General features: G+C 34.2%; 1 protein-coding gene across 1 annotated transcript; it reads right to left on the reverse strand.

The window, feature by feature from the left end:
* Positions 1-7,544: 7,544 nt before the first annotated feature.
* LOC107786934 (BAG family molecular chaperone regulator 2) lies at positions 7,545-9,081 on the reverse strand. The gene is made up of 2 exons (XM_016608449.2): positions 8,765-9,081; positions 7,545-8,123 (listed from the first exon to the last, which is right to left on the reverse strand). The coding sequence occupies exons 1-2, from the start codon at positions 9,018-9,020 to the stop codon at positions 7,885-7,887; spliced, it is 495 nt and encodes a 164-aa protein (XP_016463935.1). The 5' UTR covers positions 9,021-9,081; the 3' UTR covers positions 7,545-7,884.
* Positions 9,082-10,980: the final 1,899 nt, after the last annotated feature.

The following is a 10,980-nucleotide window of genomic DNA, read 5'->3' on the forward strand; positions in this document are numbered from 1 at the left end:
TGTTTTAGGCCGAAAATCATAGCTGCAGCAGGTCCAGGAGGGTTGCAGACCCCAAAACTCACCCACGCGGTTCGCACAAAAATAAGTGCGCCCGTGGTGAGTGCAGTGCGGACCGCACAAAAGTGGGCGCGGTAGGCGTCACGCAGACCGCACAAAAGTGGGCGCGGTCGCGGTGAAGAAACGTTCCGCTGGTCCTACTTCGGAAGCTCATATCTTTTGATATACAAGGAATTTTGAGATGATTCAAAAACTAAATTGTAGCCCTTCGTGTCTAGTTACCAGAAAGGTAAAAATATCGCAATTTGGACATATGTAGCAAAAATTATGGCCAAAATACTAAAGCCTGACACTGCAGAGGAAGGCCTGTGCGGCCGCGGTTGTTTTTGCGCGGACCGCACCGGCTAACGCGGACCGCGGTCGATTTGATGCGGCCCGCGGTGGCTGAAATCTAATGGGTACTCTATAAAAACGAGGTTTTGGATTTTATTTAATATTTTGACCTGGAGAGCTCGGATTTTGACGATGTTTCGAAGGTTTTTCAAGAAATTCATCGGGGTAAGTGATTTTAACTCAGATTTGGCTAGAGTACATGAATCTATCACTGAATTCATCATTTAATTCGTGATTTGGGATGAAATTTGGGAAGAAAATTGTGAAACCTTTCAAAAATGTAAAACGATGATTTGAGGGACCAAATGGTATCGGAATTGGATAATTTTGGTATGGTTAGACTCGTGAGAGTATAAGGATTCTAATTTTGTGAATTTGGTCAAATTTAGAGACGTGGGCCCGGGGCTCAGGTTTTGGTAATTTAGGGAATAGTGCCCTTTGTTGATTGTTTTCGCTTGGGCTTTGTTCCCTTAGCATATTGTGACGTATTCGTTCTGATTTTTGGATAGAATCGACGCACGTGGAGGCCAATTTGAGGGGAAAAGGCGTCGCGAGCTAGAGATTTCGCCGGTTCGAGATGAGTAATGAATGTAAATGATGTCCTGAGGGTTTGAAATTCCGAATTTGCACATCGTAGTGCTATATTAAGCTGAGACACGCGCTTAATAATGAGCGCGGGTCGTTTACTATTGGGGATTGTGACTTGGTTCGTCCCGAGTGATGCTTCTACTGCGTATTTGATTAAAGCTTATTTGTTATCATCATTACTTGGATTGATTTTCATATTTGGGCTTCTTGCCAAATCTTTGAATCATCCGGGGAGTTTATTTACTATTTCCTTACTGTTTGACTTACTACTTGAACTCAGTCATACCAATTTCTACTGTCTTACAACTCAGTCACTTTTACTCGATTTTTGAAACTAAAAGATATATTAAATGACGTCTTGGGCTGAGAACTACTATTTTACTATTGCCCGAGGGGCTTATATGATTTCTGGACTGAGTACGGCCAAGGGCCAGATGTGAGGATACTATGGGATCGGGCTACGTGTCGCAGCAGTGTTATATTGATATTGATATGAGGCCGAGGGCCTAGATTTGATGCCACGAGATGGCTTGATATTGCGCTTGGGCCGCATGGGGCCCCTCCCGGAGTCTGCACACCCCCAGTGAGCGCCGTCGATGATACATAAATGGAGCGGGCTGCACGCCGCAGCGGATACTATAGGGTACCGTTCTATGTGTTGATTTCTCTTTATATGTCTGTCACTTAACTGCTTATTTGTTGTAGTATTTCTATATTTCGCTTCCAATGGTTTATTACTCTCATATTACTTGTTTTTAAACTGCCGCAATATAGATTACTCTCTGTTTTCCGTGATTTCTTATTCTCAGTCATTATTTATGCTTATTACTCACTGGGTCGGAGTACTGACATTACTCCCTGCACCTTGCGTGCAGATCCAGGTGCATCTGAGGCTGAGTGAGGATTATTTCAGTTGAGCAGCGCATATCCGGGAGCATCGAGGTAGCTGCATGGCGTCCGCAGCCCTGATCTCTCCCTTCTATCCTTGTTATTAATTAGTATTCCCTAGATGGACATGTATTAGGTTGTTAAACTTGTACTAGAGGCTCGAGACTTGTGACACCAGATCTGTATGGGCTATGTGGTGGTATTATCATCTGAATTATCGCATATTTAACTCGTTGTCTTAAACTCTTATTGGAGTAATTTAGCAATTTAACTGTGTTAGTTGATAATGATTTTTTTAAGAAAATATAAAGGGTTGTTAGTTGGTCAGGCTTGCCTAGCAGTGTGTTGGGCGCCATGTTGGGGTCGTGACAATGAATAAGAAAGAATCTTTAGAAATACTTTTACATGTTTATTTCATTCTTATGTCATGCTTTACATTTAAGGACACCAGCATGAGCATGTACATGATGTTCTATAAATAAAAGATTTAGACTTGAAAAGTCACAAGAAGAAGTTTTAGAAATAAAAGATTTTTGGGAGTATCTTTTATTCTGAGATGGGGTCATCGTACAGGCCGATGGTCCTGACCAAGGCGTTGACTTCCTGAAATTACTTGTGCCAAAGTAGGGAGAACACGAGCCGAGGGTCTCGTTGCTGAGAATTTACTTAGCCATGCTAAGGTATGATACATGAGCGTTGAGAACCATGAAGCGAGTGGCACCTCGTGGATTGGGCCTATTCGATCAGGTTGGGATCGAACCCGTGTCGATCACACGATGACTGAGACAGAATTAAGTCAGGATAGTTGGAACTCCCAAAGTATAAAGTGAAGTAATTTTTTTAGAGAAAGAAAAAGAAAAGAATTTCTTTTAGAATATTCATAAACTGCTATTATGCAATTATTTTCGAATTATTCTTATAAGCTTTATATTTTACATGCATTTAGAACCTTTGCTCGTAATGTATATGTTATTAAAGTCTTGCCCCCTGTTGTTGAGACTCACTGAGTACAATGGATGGTACTGACGTTCTCTTTTGGAAACCTACGTTGGTCTGCGGTACAACGTAGGAACCGGATTTGCAGGCGAGCAGGCTACGAGTTAGGACTTCCTCTCTTCCAGTGCTATTGGTGAGCTCCACTTTTGTTCGTGGAGTATTCTTTATAGTCATTTTTATTTAGCTATTTCTTTGTTTACTTAGAGAATTGGCTAGGAAATCTCATGTCCTGAGCAGTGCGTCAGTTTATCAGTAGAGACTTCATAGACATAGTTGTTGGGTCAAGATTCAGATGTTTTTTTTAATAATAACTTAGCAGTAATTCAGTAGTTACTACGAATAAAGTTTTGGAGTTGATTTATTTAAATATTTAAATTAATCAAAAGTATTTGGTTAGAGTATTGCCTTGTTGCATATAAAGTTTGGAGTTATAATAGATTTGATAAGCAGAGATGGTTGGCTCGGTCATGTTTAGTGATCGAGTGCCGGTCCCGGCTTGTTCAGAAAATGGGTCGTGACAAGCGTAGTAAAATATAGAAACTTTTAGCGTAGTAAAATGTAGAAACTTTTAGCATAGTAAAATTTATAGTATTTTAGCGTAGAATCCCTGTAGTTTAAGTATTTCTTATACTGGCAGATGAAAATATATACTTTGTACAATTAAATAATCAAAATATTGAATTTGACACACATAACTATTCGTGATAGTTTGGTGCTACAGGACCTCAAATATCGAGCCTGGAACCCAATTGTTATATATACTTTGTACAAACAAATAATTAAAAATTAAGAATTTGAATTATAAAACAAACACACACAAAATTATCAAAAAATTGAATTTGATACGCATTGTTTGTAACCTTATTGTTTGGAACATGTCTGGCAACCTCATTGTTTGGAACGTCTTCGACTTTGACGTACATATCCAACCTTTTGATTACAAGATATTCCCTGTATTCATCCGGAATTCTCAGAAAATCCCTCAAAGTTTCATCATCATAGATGTTTAACTCCGAGTAAAAAGCAGCCCCTTGCGGAGTCACGGAATATGGATATCTTCCGGTTACTTTAAGTATCATTGAACATTTCCTCACACCCATTTTTTTGCATAACAACGATATCAATTTATCGTATTATATTGTAAGTGGTAATTTAACATGACCCTGTGGAGATAAATCATACCTCACAGAGTTATTCTCCATCACAATCTCACCTCCCCCCAATATAATGAAACTCTTATTCTACGCTCTTCAGACATTACGAAAAAAATGCTTCAGAATTTAACAACAAGAAAAAATTGAACGGGAGTTAGAATTTTATGTGAACGAATTTTCCTAAAATCCTAACCACTTTATATAGGAAATGGCTAGCCCGGGATATGAAATTTTTTTGACGTATAGCGTTCTTTAATTACACGCTATACACAGTTAAATTATTGTTATGTCAGTCAATTATTGGTGGGTCCATAATCAGGGTATAACATTTTTTTTTGGACGCTATATGTATAGCGTATGAATACAAGACGCTATACATTAACGGCAAACGTTACCGTTAAAGTGTAGCGTTTTGTAATTGCACGCTATATATAGATATATATTTTTTTTAACACCTATTAACATAATTTAAGTAAAAAAAATAATACTTAGGTTCCGGACTCCTTTACTTTAGTTTAAGAAGTATTAAATCTTTTATCTGACAATAGAAACCTTGCAAGGTTTCTCGGTGAGAAGAAATTGCAGAATTAAGCTATTTAATTAGTTGGAAACCGATTTACCCAACTATATCAAATACCAAACGACTATCTAATAGAAAACAATTAAGACTCCTCACCAATATAATGTTGCTTTCCAGATTGTCAAACATCTCCAATAATATAATCAACTTGCAATTGATAGTGAATTTGCGGTCCCTCTTGCTTCTTGAAATGAAGCATCACGCGCAAACTTAAATAGTCCATATTAAAAAAATAAAAAAATAAAAGAAAGAGGTAAAGCCGGGCCAAGATTTTAATTTTATATTTTTTAAATCTTAAAATGACGATTTCAAGAATTAATGATGAGATTATAAATATAATATATTTGCATATTTAATGAATTTCCTAATGCAAATATATTATTTAAACAAAAGTGTATACGGTCATAATCGTATGCCTCCGATTATAGGCTCGAGAGACCGAGTTCAGTCGAGCTCGAGTTCGAGCTCGAGGGACCAGACCTGAGTTCGAAGATAGAGCACGATGCATACCGAGGCCGAGTATGCTCGACCCCGAAATAGTACCGTTATGGACTTGTAACAGAATGGGCTATATTCCTGTCATGTCCCCAAGATCACGACGCAAATCCCGGAATATGATTGTACTATTTCGTACTAGGCGGTTAGACAATTGTACTAAGAATATTCCTTACTGTAAATAGAAATATATCTTATTTAGGGATTCCTTATCTATACTATATTAAAAGTACGAATGCCCTTAGCGAAATGTCGTTCGTCTTTTTTATCCTTTATAAAAATAAGTTTTCATACGGGACAAAATAGTCATTAATTATCCCCCTAATATTTAGGAATAGACATTTAATTATTTTCCTAATATTTAGGACTTCAAAATCAACTAGATTTTGTGTCCCAAAAAATTCCCTATTTAACATGTGTAATATAAGAAATCTTCAAAAGGAAAAAATAATAACAAGTTTAAAAGAAAAGAAAGATTAAGATAAGTTTTGTTTTTTGTTTCGCATTTTGGCTTTTTAATGTTTTTATAGATAAAAAGTTACTTCTTTTGTTCATTTTTTGCCACGTTATATTGATTGAGGTTTATGTTTTTTATTTGCTAAGACCTAATACTTCTACTAAATGCTTTTAATTAAAGAAATTTTATTTTCCTAATACCTATAATTTATAATGTAAAAAATTATCAAACTGACATAATAGGATGAGCATTAAACAGTTTGACTTTCGTATTGAGAAGTTGATTGAAAAGTACAATAGATGTTTTTCAACTTTGATCTATTTAATCAATATAAATTTTTAAATCTGCAGAGTTTTTTGATTTTGAACTATATCTTTCTGAACTATTTTCTAATGTATTAACTCAGTATTATTCATTGTTATGAGCCCATTTTAATTTTATTTACATCTCAAACATATTATTTATCTAATTTTCATAATCTTATATTCATTATCATAGGTTTACGCGCAACGCGCTTTCCCTAATGCTAGTTATATAAAGGGGACCCGAATTATTTGTAACATCATCTGATCATTGAGAAAAGAATATACTATCTGTCTTTTGCCTACTATTCATCCGAATTGTCCTTAGCTCTACTACTCTTACTTACTTTACTTCTCTTACTTTATTGCTCTTATTGCCCAAGTCTATCTCGAGGTCACCGCTGCTGAGTTATATTGGTTTGATTCACTTACTTCTTTAATTTCTACTTCATATTTCTTGAATACTAATTGGAATTGAACGAAATCACATATTTTTAAAAAATCACAAATCAAATCTAGTTATTACTCGTATTTTAATTTTGAGGTAAACATAAAGTTACTTAATTATGCCAAATTTGTATATGATCTTCAACCTTTACCCTTAAAACGGGGATTGTGAAAATGTAAGTTCTACTCCATTGAGCTTGTTCTTTATCCTCCTTAAGCAATCCATATTGGATAAATAAAAAGGAATATAAAGGTGAATATTATTCTCTGGATGTAGTGTAGGGATTTTTTTGCTTTTCTCTTTTCAGCTCAACTTTTAATTATTGATGCACACATGCACGCCTGTACTCGATTATTTTGTGTGCCCATATTTTGTACGTACGCCTGCCAAGGTGGCCGCAAACGGTCATTAATCTTCAATTCTTTACAAATGGAACATAGCATGTTGGACCGCCAAGGGGTTTAACGGGATAGTTATATATATTTAAAAATAGCACGGACTAGTCAGTTTTTGTACCGATAATTAAAAAATAGTTTGCATTTGCAAAGTTATTGAAAAATAGTCACTATTTCAGTGCAACACGGAAAGTTCCAACACAATATACTGGAGATTTGTGCACTTCTAGCATATTATGGTGAAACTCTAGCACACGAAAAGTTCCAGCATAATATATTGGAGATTGGAGCACAAGTGTATGAAATTACAGCATATTATATGTTGGACCAGTATATTATGCCGGAACTCCAATATATTATACAGGAACTTCAGTATATTATACTGGAATATTTTCTGGATTTTGAACAATGTTTTCGTTTAAATTTATCTTTACATGGAAAACGGCTAAATTTCGGTTACTTTTAAAACTGTTGCTATTATTTCCATTACCACTTGTAAATCTGGCTATTTTTTAATTTCACCCTATTTAATCAATAATCTCGGATTTGAGTTCTAGAGACAAAAAAAATTTCTTGATAGGAAACGTTTTTACCTTCTTAGTGGACCTATTCAATGCGATAAAAAAGAGAAAAATGATATTGTATAGCCGCTCTCAAAATAATAGCAAAAAATATATATTTTTGTATATATATATATATATATATAAATTCTGTATGTTATATACAGATTTTATATATTTTTTCGACTACTGAATGTAAATAGTTTCTGATGCGAGCTAGAAGCGATAATAACCCAATTCAAATTTATTGAATTAATTGATTTTAGATATCAAATAATTAATTCGGAAAAGTAAAAAAAAGGTAACATGGAATACTGAAAAAAAGAAATTTACAGTACAATTTACAAACTCGATAACCTAATCGAGATGATGCGGACATGCACCAGTTACACATATTAATATATGCTGCCATTGGGTACCCTATTTGGGCTCGCATATAAAATATGCTATTACAGTAAAGAAAAAAGAACCTACTCTAATTGAAGGGCAAGTTGGTGACCAGATTTATATCACTATTCTTGATTCAATCACTCATTTTCTTGATGAAGAGGGGGTTAGTTTTTTTTTAGGAAAGTAATTAATCAAAACACTACACAATTAATGGCACACTAATAGCAATGTTAACTAGTTTTTAGACACAAATGGTGTGGTAAGAGGATTCTATGACTTTGACATGTCCATTTGCAGCCAAATTAAGAAGCTTTTTTCTCTCTTTGATGGCTGGATCTTCAAAGAGCAACACCTTGTCTTTGTCTTTCACTCCAACCATGTGCAAGTATTCATAATCCTCTCTTTCTTTCCCTCTAAATAATAGCCGTTGCTCCTTTGGCTCTAAGCCAGTTACCATTGATAGTATCATCTTTAATTCTCCTGGAAAAAAGAACACACACACACACAATCAGATAAGAAAATTGTGTAACCTGAAGGGTCACAAAGCAACCCAAACTCCAATACAAAATATAAAAACTTTAAAGATGAGGAGTTTTGCTTTTCATCTATTTTCTGGTTCTAGTGATGCTGTTATATTTTTTATGATTTCAATTGATGATACTGATATATTTTCCGGGCCAAACTCAATGGTCTATTGTATGTATGTTTATCCTGTATCTCCGCAGGAGGCAGGTTTCATGTTAACCACCCGTGGCCTCCTACTCACGTGGCAATAACTTTCCTAGTTATGCCAAGACTCCCGTTCAACCCAAATTCAAATACAAAATACAAAAAATTTAGAGACTAAGGAATATGTAATTGGAAGAATTCGAGAAAACAATCATTAGCTTTCACATTATTTTCCCAAAAAAAGAAAGAGGAAAAGAGGTTGATTCATGTTGGGCGAGTTAGGGCATGACTTAAAGACTGATATTTGTTGCAACTTGACTCAACTCATTATGTTCAACGAGACTTTTAACGGGTTTAATCATGACCCGTCTATAGATTTGACTCGTTTTAACTCTGATCCACCAATTTACCATTTTGTAGCAAACAGGAAAGGAACAAAAATGGAAACTTACCAAAAGTTGAAGTAGCTTGTATAGAAATATCATGCCACTTAGAAACAGTAGAAATTCTAAGCATGATAATCGAATCTCCAGCTTTCTCTGCACATTCTCTTTTTTGAACTAACATACCTCCTGGACGCAATTCCCATTTAATTTCACCACCAGTTAATTTGGTGTCGCCGCCTGCTGCGGCTGCGGCCGCGGCGGCGCCAGTACTTCCATTTTTCGAATTGCTTCTGAAAAACTTCTTGCACCTCAGTTTAATCATTTTTGCTTTTGGCTGCTGCTTCTGAGTTGTGATCAGAAGTTTAGAATAGCTTAGTGGGAAAAAGAAAGTGGAGGAATTGGCTAATTATATAGGAGCAGTTGGGGGCCCGTATGGGGACAAATAGCAAACTGAAAAAGACATAAAAGCCACCAAGAGTTACATGCTTAACAAATAAATTATTCTACTTAGTTGATAATCATTGTTAACGATAAAGATATGTGGAGGACAGAGACAAAACTACCCCGTATTTACACTAAATCCAAACATTTTAAATTTTACAATTACTCCTTCCGATTTACTTTAATTAATTTTTTTGGCTATTCTCACACATATTAAATGGGCGTCTAAACATAAAAATTATAAAATTCCCAAAAAGTAAAAAAAAAATCAAGTGAAAATAATATTTAAAAATTAGGGTTGTGTTTGGACATGAATATAATTTTGGGTCATTTGAATTTTTGTGAATGATTTGAGTGAAAAAGATTTTTTGAAGTTTATCAAATTTTCAAAAAAATTTAAAATTCATCTTCAAGTGCAAATTGAAAATTTATGGTCAAACATTGATTTTCAAAAAAGTGAAAAAAAATTCATGGCCAAACGGGCTCTAAGGAATTCACCTTTTATATAAATTATCAATTAAAATGACCATATTAACTGTAATTTGTTCATTAAAAATATAAGAAATACTCTTAGGCTCTTTACTCCAAGGGTAACTTTAAAAAAAAAAATTAATTCTTTCTTGATATTTGAAAAAAAATCAAATATTGTGGATCATTAAAAAAATTAACTAAAGTGGACCGAATGGAAAGTAAATATATATAGTTCTCCATTTCAATGTGTTTCACCTTTTTAGTTTGTTTTAAAAATAATTTTTTTTTTATATTTAACAATAAATTTTAAATTTAATATTTTTATTTTCCTTTAATGATACTTTCTTATAGGAATAACATGCTATGTTTACGACTACAAAATTGAAATAGTAAGTTTGATATGTTATTTGTACCATTTGGTTTAAGCATACAATTCCACAAGAGATTCAAAAATATCCTTTTCATGTTTAAACTTCGTATCACTCAAGATATATAAAATAAAATCAAGCAAAGTATTAATTAACCCATTTTAAATCATAAATATTTTTATATAGAACATTCATCTTGCACATGGGTGGGTGGCAGCTTGTGCTTGATTAGCGGGCCTATTTTAGTCTGAACAAATACAGTCGGTGGGTCATTTTCATTAAACTACTTTTAAATAGTGTGCGACTTTTCATGATCAATGCTTTTAATTAACTTCACCGCAGACATACGTTTAAAGACCCTAATTATTTTGAGACTTTAATTTGGGATGGTGTAAAATCTGGAGATACACACAATGCCACGCTAGGAAATGTTGACCCTTTTCTCAAGGGCATTACCATCGACCTTATCCAATTTGGACATAATATACTTTTTTCCTCTCGGTATATGGTATTTCTATCGGTCTACCATAAGTGATCAATTTGACTTGGACATACTTATTAAGAAAATATTAAATTTTAGACAAAAATAATTAGTATGACTGTACTACCCTTAATTAAATATTGCAGCATAGTTAATGTGAGGAGTAAAAGACTTTTTAGGGATACGTACATAAGGATAATTTTGGAAAAACAAATTGAATTTTTTCTTGGTTATATAAATGGACATTTATTTTGGACCAAAATAAAAAAAGCAAATAGATCACTTATTGTGGACCGAAGAAAGTATTTGCCTAAGAACCGGATTAAATTTGAATGTATATGGAAGAAGTTTCACATTGGAGGGGAAAACATTATGTAGTAAAGGTGATTTCATATTTGAGGTTCGAGCCCAAAATTTTTGATTAAATATAAAGAAATATTTACTACTCAACCTTAACTGTTATTAGCTGAGAAAATATAAAAATTGTATTGGGTAAAATTGGTTTATATCAAATGACCGAT

Source organism: Nicotiana tabacum, chromosome 3, assembly GCF_000715075.1.
Source record: "Nicotiana tabacum cultivar K326 chromosome 3, ASM71507v2, whole genome shotgun sequence".
NCBI classification, from domain to species: domain Eukaryota; kingdom Viridiplantae; phylum Streptophyta; class Magnoliopsida; order Solanales; family Solanaceae; genus Nicotiana; species Nicotiana tabacum.

Bases quoted from the DNA above. Each gene is read 5' to 3' on its own strand.
- LOC107786934 (XM_016608449.2), bottom strand. From the start codon at position 9,020: ATGATTAAACTGAGGTGCAAGAAGTTTTTCAGAAGCAATTCGAAAAAT. The intron at 8,124-8,764 runs GTAAGTTTCCAT...TCTTTTTTCCAG, and splicing joins ACAAGCTACTTCAACTTTTG to GAGAATTAAAGATGATACTA.